This window comes from Apodemus sylvaticus, chromosome 4, assembly GCF_947179515.1.
Source record: "Apodemus sylvaticus chromosome 4, mApoSyl1.1, whole genome shotgun sequence".
NCBI classification, from domain to species: Eukaryota; Metazoa; Chordata; class Mammalia; order Rodentia; family Muridae; genus Apodemus; species Apodemus sylvaticus.
Window position 1 is genome coordinate 33,274,928 of NC_067475.1, and position 14,911 is coordinate 33,289,838.

The 14,911-nt window shown below is 42.5% G+C and overlaps 1 protein-coding gene across 1 annotated transcript in view; it reads left to right on the forward strand.

Annotated features, from left to right (window-relative positions):
- The window catches only part of Enpep (glutamyl aminopeptidase), a 69,465-nt gene that overhangs the window by 36,911 nt on the left and 17,643 nt on the right, over positions 1–14,911 (forward strand). Inside the window, exons 9-11 of the mRNA XM_052179266.1 lie at positions 1,084–1,149; positions 1,280–1,431; positions 8,657–8,733. Coding sequence (XP_052035226.1) covers positions 1,084–1,149; positions 1,280–1,431; positions 8,657–8,733 — 295 coding nt within the window. The remainder of the gene's footprint in view (positions 1–1,083; positions 1,150–1,279; positions 1,432–8,656; positions 8,734–14,911) is intronic.

A 14,911-nucleotide genomic window follows, 5' to 3' on the forward strand; every position in this document is an offset into this window, starting at 1 on the left:
TAAGATGCATTTATGAAGGCATTTCTCTCTAGAAGACTGCATTTGTCTGTAGCTACAGTTATAATTGTTATTATATACTAAGTGTTATATATACTGACTCTGGAATGAAGATGAAAAACACACTTCTGCCTTCCTTTGCCTGCCCTCTGGTGGTGGTGTTGAGAAGTGGGTTAACCAAAAGAATTAACATGGGGGCAGGATTCCAAGCTGGCCTTAGCCCTCTTGGAGGTGTTCTGGGATTCTAAGTTTGTTTTATTTCTAAGAGCCCGAAAAAAAAGAAGAACCTAGAAGATAATGTGACCCAGATATATTACCTCCTGAACATGAAAGCAACTTAGAGATTAAATGTTACATACGAAGTTATGCACTGGGAACACTTGAAAGTTTGATTTCTAGGTAAGATTCCCACATACTAAATAGCACAGGTCTACAAAGCCACAGAAGGGAGAGGGCAGGAACACTGGCAAGTCTCCGAAAGACCAACCACAATCTCCCCACCCCCACCCCGCCAGCCATGGCCAGGTAAGGGATTGGAAAAGACTGAGTTCTCTGGGGGGCATGTCCCAGTGCTTCTGAAATTCCCATGCAGAGTTCTTGTGAGCAGAACTTCCAAAGGGGCAGCTTTCCATTTAAAAATGTATGTTTTAAAAGTATTAGAAGAGTAAAAATTTGCCCTCCAAAGTGAGTAATTTCTCCCATCCACTCATAATCATCTTTGCCATTATTCAGAAGACTACATACCTGTTCATTTCCTTAGCACAGCAAATTGCACCCACAACCATTTAAGTTCAAGAACTAAAGAAGTGTGTACCTTTAAGATGGCTGAAAAAATGCAAAGAATACTTAATAATATGGAAATCAAACAACACTGAAATACCGGTGTCCAGAAATGATGTTTTACTGCAAGAAAGTCATGACTGTTCCTTGTCTGGTGTGTGTGTGTGAATGTGAGTGTGTGTGTGTGTGTGTGTGTGTGTGATCTCATGCCATGAAACAGCATGAATAGTTGTGGAAGGTCAGGTGGGGCTGAGGAGGTACAAGGAAAGCCAAGGCTGGGCTTTAAAAAGCGCTCATCTTTTACAGTTGTACTTGAAAAAATTCCAGTTCAACAATGCAAAAACTTCAGACTTTTGGGAATCACTGGAAGAGGTAAGGAAGGCAATACCCTCAAACATTTCTTCGTTCAACTTAAAAGTGATTTACATTTTAATATCACTAGTCATTTTTTGATTTCCCCTCATTTATAAACTAATGGAGCTCCATTGTCCCCCAATGACAGGCAAGCGGTCAACCAGTGAAAGAAGTAATGGACACCTGGACCAGCCAGATGGGCTATCCTGTGCTAACTGTGAGTGGAAAGCAGAACATCGCCCAGAAACGCTTTCTGTTGGACTCCAAAGCTGACCCTTCCCAGCCGCCATCAGAGCTTGGGTAAGGATGACCCACGTAAAAGAACAGTAGAAATCATTCAACAGAAACCCTGCTCACATGCTTAGGTCCTGCTGTCCTGGTATGAGTGCCACACGACAGTATAAAGGTACAGCTGTTAGGCAACAGAGTTTAAAGCTAGCCAAGTGACAAACTGAGCGTATGCCCACGTCTATCTTCGATGTAGACACCAAAGAATAAAAGAATGGAAGCAGTAAAAGAAATCAAGCTGGGATGGTGTTGAACATGAGTGGGTGGGCCTGTAGGCAGTATGGAATTCTGGGAGAAAGGCCAAAGAAGAAATCGTGGTCCAAAGGGAACAGGTGAGATGCTGAGAGATAATAACAGGGCGCCCTGTCCCTAGACAGGCTCTTCACTCCGTTTCTGTTGTGTAAACTTTATTGTGCAGTGCACAATAAAGAGGACAGAGGAGCTGTGAGAAATGAAGGTGAAATGGGCTGAGTAATGAGTCCAGCCGTGCCGTTGGGGCTTACCCCTCTACTTCGTTCCCATCCATCACTCTTACCCTCAATGTAGAGAACTCTCAGAAGTCTGGGGGTGACTGCAGGCAGGAATCCAGATGGCTTGTTCCCCCCCCCCCCAAATAGACTAAAACAGTAGAGGACAGCCAAAGACTTCCACAGGGGAGGCTCCAGAGCAAAGACATCCTTGCAAAGAGAGTGGGCTGCCCTCCCCCCCCCTAGACCTGCTACTGGGAGAAGCTTATTTCCAAAACCTATCTCCCTCCTCTATAGAAGGGATGGCATCCACAAGAATAATCAGTGGTCTGGAGAGATGATTCATCTGGTAATAGACTTGCCGTGTAAGCTCAAGGACCTGAGTGTGCATCGTAGAACCCATGTGAGGCCAGGGAGAGGAGCAGTGTGTACTGGCAACCCCCTACCTCTATGGCAAGAAGCATAGTGACTTCAGAACATCCCCCAGAATCCATACATGAAAATGAACAGTGGAAAGACCTTGTCTCATATAAGGGGGATGGTAAGGACCAGCACCCCAGCTTATTTTCTCGTGCCCACATAAGTGTCATGGCGTATGCACACATTGTACATGCAGACTCAAAACAACAAAGTAATCAACTCAACTCTCCTTTCTTAAATATGACCAGACAGTTGAGTATTAAGAAGACACATGCAAAATGTCTAAGCGTAAAAGCTTAAACCCCAGGCGGGCAAATGAAAAAGCCCTGACTCTATGGACATTATTTAGGAAGCAAAAACAAAGAAAAGGAAAAAAGAAAAGAAAGAAAATTATAAGAAATGTTCAGAGATTCTTAAAAAGCTATTGTGCTTATTATCCAAGACACGGTGCCTTAGACAGGCAAAGTGAGACCACAGAGGGAAAAACTAAAAAAAATTTCATTGAAGTAAATTTGGGAGAAATTCTCCAAAAATATAAAACTGACCCACGAGATGGTAAACATGAAGGCAGCAAGCTTGAAAGTCTGGTGCCCAAGGACGAGGTGACCAGCTAGGCATAGTGGCAGAGTCTGGAGGCAAGGGTTAGGACCGGGTGTGGCAGGAGCTGCGTCTCTTCCCGACTAGCAGGGACACTTTGTAGCTTGTCCTTGGGCCCCCTGGGTGTATCACATGGAAATGAACAAACTCTGTGAATTGTCCTCTGAGAATTGGGTGTGAGCCTGAACTAGCCCTCAGTGGCTAGTCTCATTTTACAGAGCAAAGGTGGCACCAAGAAAGGTGGTGGTGAGACTCACCTAGAGGGCCACTTCCGACCCATGGAGAAGCCTGAGAATGATTTTATTTTAAAAAATTTACTGTTAAAAGGAAATAGAAGAAGTAACATAAGGGAAGTAGGCCAGGCCTGTCACGGTTTAAGTAGAGCATATTGGGTAATAAGTTAGTCAAGTTACACTGGAGAGCCAAGCCAGAAGCTTTGGCCTGAGGCAGGGGATGTGACAACCTAGGGTTTTCAGCACCAGCTCTTCAAACTTTTTATTAATTATGAACTAATGTACAAATTGTCCAAGGTAAATTCCCCTGAGCATTTAGGTAGCACTTCACTTTGAAATTTAATCAAATTATCTTGTATATAGCACATAAATGTATACCTGTGATCAATTTCATCTAAACACTACTAATCAAAACTTTTTAATTTATTTCTAAGCCAGACAGTGCTGGCACACACCTTTAATCCCAGCACTCAATGGGTACAAGTAGAGAGATCTCAGAGTTTGAGGCTAGCCTTGTCTACAGATTGAGTTCCAGGATAGCCAAGACTATATATAAAGACATCTTGTCTCAAAAAATCCAAAAACTAGTCATATCAAAGTAGTAAAGGTTCAATTAAGATGTACAAATCTGTATCATCTATATTTTTATTTCCTATATATTTTTATAAATCTAATTAAAGCACAGATATAGGGTCAGTGACCTACTGGGGGAGGGCACTTGCAGCCAAATCTAATGACCCACATTCTTCTCTGGAAGCCACACAGTGATAGGAGAGGACCCCCTCCAAGAAGTTAGCCCCTGACAGCCACGTGTGTGCCCCCTGCAGACTGAATAAATAAGTAAATAAGTGCAAAAAGCATTAAATCCACACATAGAGTATATCAAAAGACACTTCATCATGCTAAAACTAAATTCCACAATTTTACCAGACAAGATTCTTCCCCTAATATTAAACATGGCTCTTGAGTTAAGATGTTTGAGGAATTTCAACTGAAATCCAAACCAATATGTTATTCTCTTTAATTGTGTAGTTTTTAGAAAATGTGTTTAATATAAAGCCAGTAAAGTGTGATAATCTCAGGACTTACCACCGTTGAGAGACTTAGTATGTGGTTTGTATGTGCTTGGCCCAGGGATTGGCACTATCAGGAGTTGTGGCCTTGTTGGGAGTAGGTGTGGCCCTGTTGGATTAGGTGTGTCATTGTGGGTATTGGCATTAAAACCCTACTCCTAGTTGCCTGGAAGTCAGTCTTCTCCTAGCTGCCTTCAGATGAAGACGTCCTCCTGCACCATGTCTGTCTGGACACTGCCTTCCACATACCTTGATGACAGAACCCCTGATCCTGTAAGCCAGTCCCAGTTAAATGCTTCCTTATAAGAGCTGCCTTGGTCATGGTGTCTATAAAGCATCATGGGCGCGGTAAAAACTTAACTAAGACATTTACTCATCATCAAACTTCGACCCAGTGCTGTAGACACTTGTGCACAGTTACAGAATTGCTTTGCATACTAACTCACAACCCCGCCCCCCTTACACTGAGAATCAGATGCTCAGGACATCAAGCACTGGGGTGCCCCAGGGTCACTGGATAAAGGACACCATTCTGGTCCAGCTGAACCCTCCCAGCGTGAATGTTGAGTAAAGTGGGATGTCCTAGCGCATCACTTGTCCCTGGCCATTGCTCCAGTCCTACCCACACCCCAGCTTTTATAATTCTCCTTTATAATTTTAACACTTAGTTTGAGTGAAGAGAATTTCATGCCTGCCCACTTCCCAGGGCCCTTGCAGGCTGCACTACTACTTAATTCTTACTGAGGAGATGCTTGCATTTCTTTTGTGATGATTTTGATGATATTCTGTGTAGTTTTTAATATCACTGTACGTCACATATAAAGTACCACAAGATCAATTATTTGGGAGGAGTTACTACAACATGAAGGAGGTGCATTACCAGGCATGAGGAAGGTGTTTTGGGAAACTTTAACTGCTATAAACTGGCTTCTTTGCAGTTACTATTTTGTCTCAGTAAAGCAGATTGGCCAACTTTAATACTACTAACCTTTTCAATGTTAAATTTCCAAGGCATTTCTCACATGGGTAACAAGCATCCCATGGGAAGTTTCACAATACTTAATCTCTCGTGTCCTACTTGAGAACTGATTAACTGAGCCTCGGTTAATTGGGAAAGGGGTCTGGGGAGTGTACAGGAGACTTTGTTTCCCCACGATTTAATATTTAAGGTGAGAAAAGGGAGGGACTATAGCGTGCATGAAGAGCTTCCGGGTTGAAAATAGTCACGTGTACATATAATGCAACACCAAGCACTGATTAAATTAGTCACGTGTACATATAATGCAACACCAAGCACTGATTAATCACCTAGAGCTATTTGACATCCTTTGGATCTTTGGATCTATTTTATGGCGGAAAAGAAAAAGAAAAAAAAGAAAGATGTGGAAATCGGGGCAGAAAGTGATTATGCAACTCATTCAAGGTTGCCCAGAGAGGAAGTGATGGGACCTTCCTCTGAATTCAGGCAGACTAGCAGCTACAAGACCCAGGCTGCATAGGAAGACTGGGAAAGTGGGTGAGGGAGGTGAGGGAGGTGAAGGAGGTGAGGGAGGGAAAGTCCAGGACAGGGATGGGAACCGAACCGAGGAGGAGAGTTGGTTAGTAGAGTGTGGATTCAAGAGACCTGAGGGAGAAAACTGACAGATGACATTTGTATTTTCCCAAGTTCCCTCCCAGTGTCAACATTTGCATTGGATGTTACAGTGTGCAAGGCAACAACATCCTCTGTCTTGCAAAACAAGCTTCCACTAGGCAGGTTTCCCAGTAATTGTTTCCTCCTGTCATGTGGAGCCACTGGTTTATTAAGCAAAGAGAGCCAGCCCTTGCTTTGTTTGAGCTAGAGGGATTGGCATAACAAGCAAACAAACACAACCCCAAAACAAACCTCCTTGGTTATCAGTTCCCCTCTATGCAGACCCCTCCCCCAACAAACTACAGCCAAGTGAACCAAACATATCATTAGGAATAAAATTTCCCTTTGTTACAAGTTTTTAAATTTTATTTAGCAAGACAGTCTAGTTGTAACATTTATACTTAATATTTTTCAACTTTTTCATCAGATACTGTATGCACCTTATTTTGATTCTTAGAGGCATGATTTTTAGAGATCATTTATCATAAAGTAGATTTATTTGTCTTGAGTTTATAAAATACAATTATATATCCACAGGAAAAGAAACAGAAACGGGCTCGCTCTTCCTCATCGAGAACAATTTGTTACAAATCAATAGTAACTGAACAAAGGAAACAAGAGACTTTAAAACCGAAGGGAACCTTTCATATGTTTCTCCTTATTAAAATATTAGATTGCAATACATACTTTCAGGCACCCTGTCGTCTTGTATAACTAGCATACATGAATAAGAATGTCTAAGCAGTACCTTCATCCAAGTGAAGGGACTGGACCTTTCCTAGGCTAAGGCTCAGTTCCCCCTCTTCCGAGTTGCTCATTTGTGGTAGGCGATGGTGCTCTCAGTTACACTGTGGGCTGTGTGACCTCTTCTGGGTGTCTTTCTCTCTGCTTAATCCAAGATTAGGAGAAGCATAGAGCAGAACGTTTTATCATTCAGATGAACCCTTTGTGGGTCATATTGTGGTCTCAACCATCTCTTCAAATGGACCATTTTTCATCTCTGTCTGTGGTATTTCTCTCTATCAGGACCTTGGGTGCCCAGTCCACATTAAGAGACAGAAGATTGGGAGTAGGTGTACTATCTTAGATGATTCAGTGTCAGTGGAGAAAATTAGACTGGCCATATTTAGCATTGATGGAGCCCGTAAGTCAGTCAGAATGATAATTACCCCTTCAGGAATGATCCCTGAAGCCACTGAATTTAGATAACACCTAACAGCTTTTATCGCTTCATTTACGTGACTTCCGCTCTTGGCCATATTATGCTCTGAAATCTTTTTCTTTACTCAGCGGAGATTAGGTACAATATCATGGTGCTAAAATTAGAAGAGAGTAGTGCCACTGCCTTCCTTCATTTTGACTTATGACACCCCCAGACATCCCAGGAGAGTATGTTTTGTATCTGTTTCCAGTAACACATCTTCTACCAGCCTTTAATATGGTAGAGTCCCAGGAAGGAGGCCACCCTATATGAAGACTGTGCTCACAGTTCATGAAGCCCCCAGCAGTTCCATATTGGGTCAGACTGGCGCTAGGGAAGGTGGGGAAGACCAACTGGCCTTCCCATTAGCACCGGACTAGCACCATGGCCAGAATATAGCATAGGACTCTTTACAATGCTGTTTTGTTCCTCTTCTGAGAAGCTGTAACACTCCCTAAAAACAGACCGGGAGATGGCAAGTTAAAGTGACTTCCCAGGAAGGTGCAGGGAGCAGGGGTGGGGTGGGGCAGCTGCAGGGGCATGAGACAGGATCTGTAGGGGAAGCTCTGGAGCATGCTCAGATGTCTTTGGCAGATTAGCTAAGATGGGTTGTCACCACAGCCATCCACCATGAAGAAGGGCCACATTCAGAGGAATAAGTTTCCTGGAGCTTTAGGCTTTCAGTCCCCAGTGGCCGGAGGGCATCTCCCAGTTAGCCAGGTTGGAGAGCATACCTAGTTAGGAAGGAGAGAGAAATGTAAGGAGGTGGCGCTGGGTAAGCCTGAAGCATCCACGACATTCACCATTCATGGGAGAGCCAGGGGAACCACTGGTCTCCTGAACCATGTAGCCAGACATTCTACTGGAGACAGGAGGGTGGTAAGTTCAAGACTTGCCTGGGCTGCAGAATAAGTTCAAAGCCAGCCTGGGAAGTCTAAAGGGGCTTTGTCTCAAAAAGGCTAAGTCGTAGCTCATTGCTAAAGGGCATCCTTGGCATGCAGGGGGCCCTAGAATCAATCCTCCAACTCCACAAAACTGACACAAACAGTAGAACAAAACCAGCACTCCTTTCTCCTCCCTGAATGACTGAAATACTAAGTAGCAAAGGAGAACACTCGGGCACCCCAAGAAATTAGCTCAGCTGGTGATTTTCTCTCCCAGCACTTACGTCATGGTTGCAATTACTAAGCGAATTTTAGAGATTAACATATAAGACTTAGTGAGTAGGAAGGCAGAATTTCAATATAACTTGATAGAAGACACACCATGCTAGAACCTACATAGGCTTGAATGCAGAGGCTCTCTGCGTTATGATGCGAAATGCTACATTTATGCAAGTTGAATTGTACAAGATATTTATTTCAAAGCATTTTTTACTGAATATTGAATTTTCTTCTTCCTTATCTAATTTTATGTAAAATTATATATTTTGTGGATTTATAGAACCTGAGAACTATCTGGCATGGCCTATCTTCGTCCCTGAAGTACATTTTACAAGCTGTGTATGTTGTGTGCTACGTACTGGCCAATCATTTATAAGGAAAAGTGTGTTCATCTGTTGATTCTGATGCTCAAGCTTCACATGATCAAGTGTTTCCTTCTTAAATTTTTAGTTACACATGGAATATTCCAGTCAGATGGGCCGAAAATAACAGCTCAAGGATGACAGTCTACAACAGGTCAGAACAAGGTAAATATTATCTAACACATTCGTTTCTTCTGTGAATTGATGCATTTCAGTAAACAAATAGAAATACAGCAAAGCAGCTCCCCCACCTTGACAGTATTCTTCTAGTGGTTTGTCCTGGCAGACAGGAATAAACTGCCCGAGCCTGAGGAATTTTACTTACCTGTCAATCATTGGGAAATCAAAGCATAAGGTTCCGGACTTTCCTGGCTCCTCCCTGCCCTGCCCTTCTGTTCTTTCTTCCTTTTCTCCTCTCTTTCTTCTTCTGATTTTTGTATCAAAGAAGGAAGACATTGAAATTCTTAAAATGTGACATGAATGGCCTGCTTTTTACATGTTCTTTTTCAATTAGAAAAATCAGCTACAGATGTGTTTCTTGTACTCTCTCCACTGATTTTTCTTCTCCCTATCTGAAAAAAAATTCAGGTTCTTTAAAAACAAGGAGGTCTTATTACAAACCTTCAAATTGCTGGTGGAAAAAAAAACAATTAAGTAAGAGAGATTTTAGCATCAATCCCAGGAGAATCTTGCCTTTTTTGTTAGTTGGTTTGGTTTGGTTTGTGGGGTTTGTTTGTTTGTTTGTTTTGCTTTGTTTGAAATATTTTATTTGTGTACTTTGTCCTTCTAGCTAGAATAATTCAAGTCACTTGAGAGCAGAGACTATCATAGTACATCTTGTGTCACAGGGAAGAAGTCATGGAGAATCTTGCTTTTTATGCTTTGACCATTATAATTATTTAGTGTTGCAAAACATTTCTCATCTAAGACAAAATGGATTTCTTCTTTCTGTCCGATGAGAATGTGGTCTCAGAACAGCACACTCTGTAGGCTTTCTTGAAGGTAAAAGCATCCTGTGTTCCTTCATCTCTACCTGGTTATTTGCTCTCAAATCGCCTATCTCAAGTGGGTTACCTGAGCTGGGGTTCTAGCTCAATCGGTGCGATGCTTATCCAGCATGCAAAAAATCCTGGGGTCAGTTGACAGCACCACATATCTGGTTAGATGTGGTGGTGAGCAGCTATCATCCCATCATCCCAGAGCTAGAAGCAAGCAGATCTCAGACTCGGTAATCATCAGCTATCTAGTAAGTTCAGGTCAGCCTGCAGTCAAGGGCAGCGTAAAATACAAAATTTAAAATAAAGTGTATCATCCAATCTCTTTGGATAAGTTCATAGCTGTATGATAGCTATATGATACCATCCTCTGTCCTCCACATGAACAGGCCTCAAGCAGCTGCTGAACTTGTGCCAATGAGGACATACTTATTCTGGAAATCGGTTTTGTGAATTGATATAATAGTGTTTTTCTACTGTCTCATTTCAATTAACATAGATTTTTTCCAGGGTTCATTCATGCTGTGGCAAGGATCATTCCTTCATTCTCTTACATAATGGGTATATGTTTTTATATATAATTCTATATTCATATGGATATGTCTTCTCTTCTCTATCTGACCGTCTTTGGATCTTTTTAATCCTACAGAATACTGTTAGGAGCGTTTGTATAGTAGTTTTTCTGCCTTGGGTATTTTTCATCTTTGCTATTTCTTTTTTCTTTTCTTTTTTTAACTTTTATTATAAGCTCTCTTACATGTTTAGTTCTAGTGTCAGCTTTCCCATCTTCACTATTATGAAAGTAAGACCCATCTTTGGGCTAGCTATTCCTGACAGAAAACATATTCATAGGAAACCACACCCCCTTCTTAGGAAACCACGCCCCTCCATAGGAAACCACAGGCCTTCTTGGGAAACCACACCCCCTTCATCATTTATGCTAATGATGGTTATGACATTGTGGCCAATAACTGAATCCTTCCAGAAATTCCAGATGGAGGCCTTTTTGTTTCAATATTTTACGTGTGTACGCTGTGATTGAACTCTAAGCTGAATGTCTTTTGGTCTGTCTGTGGACCATTTTCTACTCACAGGCCTGTGTGCCAACAGAAAATGAAGAGGGCAGAAAGAAATAATACAGTAAAAATGTTCCATGTCAGTAATAAAAGGCACGACAAGAATGTTGGGATTTGGGCACCTTCAGATGAACCGTCACCACATATTTTTCCCGTTGGTCGTTGTGTTTAGCTGAGGGTCAGAAGACTGTCTCCGTAGCAGCTTGATTGCTGTTTATGCATTTAAAAACATGAATAATTCATCCAGTCTAACACAATTTTTTCCCAGTGTTTTAATGAAGTAAGGATTTCATATAAGAGAATGTTCTAGATAGTGGAAACTCACTCAAGAGAACAAATATGAATAATACTAGAACAAGTCTTCTAGTATTATTAGAAACATTTTTGGAATACTCAATCCTTAATTCATTAGCCTATTCTTTCAGGCAAGTTTTTAGTTTGCTTTGTTTTGAGACAGAATCTCACGACCACCAGCCTAGCCTCCCACTTGCTACGGGTCAAGGAAAACCTTGAACTCCTGATTCTCCTGCTGCACCTTGAGAGTGCTGGAATTACAGGCATGGGCCTGTACTCCTGATTTTATAAAGTTTGCTGGGGAAGGAGTCTTAAGATGTCATGCCTGCTTGGCAAGCATCATCAGCTACATTCTTAGCTCAAGAAGGTTTTTATTTGTTTTTTGGGTTTTTTGTTTGTTTGGTTGGTTTGGTTTTTCAAGACAGGGTTTCTCCTGGTAGCCCTGGCTATCCTGGAATTTATTCTGTAGACCAGGCTGGCCTCGAACTCATAAATCTGCCTGCCTCTGCCTCCTAAGTGCTGGGATTAAAGGCGTGCACCACCACTGCCCAGTTCAAGAAGGTATTTCTAAAAAAGCAGTTTTGGAGGCAGTTTGGGAATGAAGGCCTGAAGACTGAAGTGTAACCTTTCCTATCCTACAGCTATCTAGGACAGGTCTTCCCGGACAGATGCAGGTTCTGCTGTAAGAGGCTCTTACCCTGAGGCAGGTGGTAAAAGGCACTCACCAGACCAGGACCAGGGCAGATGTGTGGGTCCAGGTTGCTGTGGAAGAAAACACCTAGGTCAGGAGCTCAGAGGCTCACTGGAGTTTTAGGGTAATAGGATTGACAAAGTATAGAGGGGCGGGGCGGGCAGGGGAGTAGGCGGTGGGGACTGTGGCTCACTCAGGGAGCCAGTGTGAAAGCAAGAGGAGAGGGTGTCCTGCTCCCTTCTGCCTCTCAGGTATGTCTAAAAGCATTTGCATTATCGCCACTGGCGCTTCTCTGCCTTTCTTACTTAAAGAATATTCTCTTGAGGAAATGAGCCGGTTTCTGGCTGTTGCTGCTGCACTGTTTTTTCAGCAGACACCGAATGGTTGTTTATCATAGGAAGGAGTGAATAAATGAATGAACTAGGTTCGGTCTTCAAGGAGCTACGGGAGCAAACCTACCTCCATTTAAAACGTCAGAATCACCAGAAACAAAACAAAACAAAACAAAAAACAAATTAGACACCTCTTCCTACTTCAAAGTGCCTGCTCCATTTTTAGGCTGGGCCATGAGTTCCTGTTTCCTGTCTGAGGACATCTTGAGCTCAGGGCACAGATGACGAATGTACACAGGATGGGCAAGCAGCTCTCATTACCTGCCCCACCCCCCGCTCCTGGCACTCTGATGACTCATAGTCAGAAATGCCTCCAGCAATAAGAGGACTTCCGGGATCTTTTATTTACACAAGTATTGTTTGTGATACTTTAAACAGTAGGGAAAAAATATGTCCTTTCTAAGAAAAGGAGTAAATCTCACACAAAATATTTCCTGGCGATTCTAACCTAGAGCCTCCCGCCCCCACCCCCACCCCCAAATTATCCTCACTTAAATTGTCTTGACTCAGTTAAAGGGAGCTTATTATTATCAAAATGTATTTTCCTATCTTTACTGCTGCTATTTTCGGTCACTGGGATTTTCTTCTAGGTTAATCATTCCAAATACTTTTCTTGATTTTTTTAAAGATGTATTTATTTATTATTATATGTATGCACACTGTAGCTGTCTTCAGACACTCCAGAAGAGGGAGTCAGATCTTGTTACTGACGGTTGCTAGCCACCATGTGGTTGCTGGGATTTGAACTCAGGACCTTAGGAAGAACAGTCAGTGCTCTTAACCGGTTGCTGAGCCATCTATCCAGTCCCCAAGTACTTTTCTTATATAGCTGATACTGGCAGTTTTGTCAGTCTTGTGATTCCTAGTATTAGTGGTTGGTAAATTAACCCTTGCTGTGGAAACTTCATTTGTTCTCTTTTCTTTTTCAACTAAATTATAAGCTCCTTGAAGGTTACAGTACTCATGGTATCTTTCGTTCCGCATCTGTTATCTAATTAATAAGCGCTAGACACATGGAAGGATTTGGTAAGCATGCTCTTAGTGCAGGGTTGTTTGCCCAGTCTGCTCTTCTTAGATCGTGTGTTCTGTTGTAGTTATGGTACAGCTCTCTCTGTCTTTGATGTCAGTTGCTATTTTTGTTATAACTTTTTTGTTTTATATTCGCCTACATCTAATTGGACGCCATCTATATGCTTCGATTTGTTGCATTCGAACATTTAGAAGGAATGCAGGTTGTCACATGACAAAGGAGTTATCGTCAATCTTGTCTGAACATGGTGTTTCTGTAGACATGACTCCAGGACTGGGGTCTAGGAGAGGGACTAAAACATTGTTTCCGGTGTGGAGTCAAAGAGTTGGCCTAAGACACTTCTACAGGAGTGGGCTCAGGACTCCGTTGCAGGAGTGAGGGTTTGGAGATGGGTGTGGACTCAGGATGATGATATTTGGAACTCTCATGTCTGCACTTTATGAATTTAAATGATCAAAACCTGGCATTGTAGAAATAAGATTTTTAAAAATGGTGTTCACATATTTATCACCAAGCAAATGGTGGCCACATACCTTTAAATGTATTCAGGAAGGAAGGACTTTCTCCATGTTTTCAAGCTGAGTCTTGTGCAATATACGAACCTGAAATCAGTTATGCTGGTTTAGAAGCTCAGTTTGTCAGCTCAGCCCCAGTCAATGAAGTCTTGGAAGATTTATTCACCTAAACCAAACATACAAGAGACTAAGCAAGAATGCTAAATGTTGTATGTATTAATCAGGTACGAGCCAGCACACCCGTGTAGGCTAATTAGATATCTCTTCCCAGTGAGAATATACTGAGTAAGGAGTAGGGGATCATAGGATGGAGCCACCATTTTAAAGATGTCATCAAACTATGATGCTAATACAATGCAGTGTCCAGGCGAGCCAGTCAGTGCACTAGTAAATGGTCAGCCATGTCTTGATGCGATGAAAGTTTTTTGTTTGTTCAAACAGCCGAAGGAAGTGTTTCTGACTCACCATGTCTTCCAGGTGACTGCCCAGCAAATAACGACTTGGAAAATCTGGTTTTGTTTGTTTGTTTTTACTTCTTGTAGTTCTAATACGGCCTGCATGTCAGACTCTTTTTGTGGGTGTTTTTCAACTGGAACACAGAGAAAGAAAGTGGGGGGACCAGGACTAGCAGAGCATCGATTACTTCTGGCTGCGTTCTACATCCGGTCCTCAGCTGTAGGATGCTACTTAGCAGCAAGGGAGACAAGTGTGTGTCATCTAGCTCTTACCTAGGAAAGGAACGGTGTGGCCAACGACGACCGGGTTTCTTCCATGTACGCTATTCTCTGCAGAACCAGGCCTTTAAAAAGATGAGGACTGCGTGCACTGATCAGGTGGGCGATGCCTGCCGGGGCAGATGGGAAACACACCAGCAGATCTCCGCTATACAGCTCCCCTTTGTGTGCGCTCTTCCAAATCGATTATGTATTAAACCTGTAGCTGAAGGCTGAGGGAGGCGGGTTCCTCATTCAAGGCCATCGTAGGCTATATAGCAAGTCCCAGGCCAGTCTGGGCCATGAAGCATGATCTTCTTGTCTCAAAAACAAACAAACAAACAAAAAAACAAACAAACAAACAAAAAACCAACCAACCAAGCAAACAAACAAATGAAGCCAATTTCCATTGCAGGCGAATGCTCTGTGTCAGTCGTTGAGATCTGGAAGAAGCTCTGAAATTATAACTCGCACAGTCATGACTCAATTCCTCCTTCCTCCCTCCCTCCCTCCCTCCCTCCCCCCCTCTCTTCTACCTCTCTTCTCTTCTCCCCTGTATCATGCTGGAATCTTACTACGTTGCCTAGGCCAGCCTTCAGCTCATGATTCACCCCCCTCTGATAACAGTCTCTTGAAT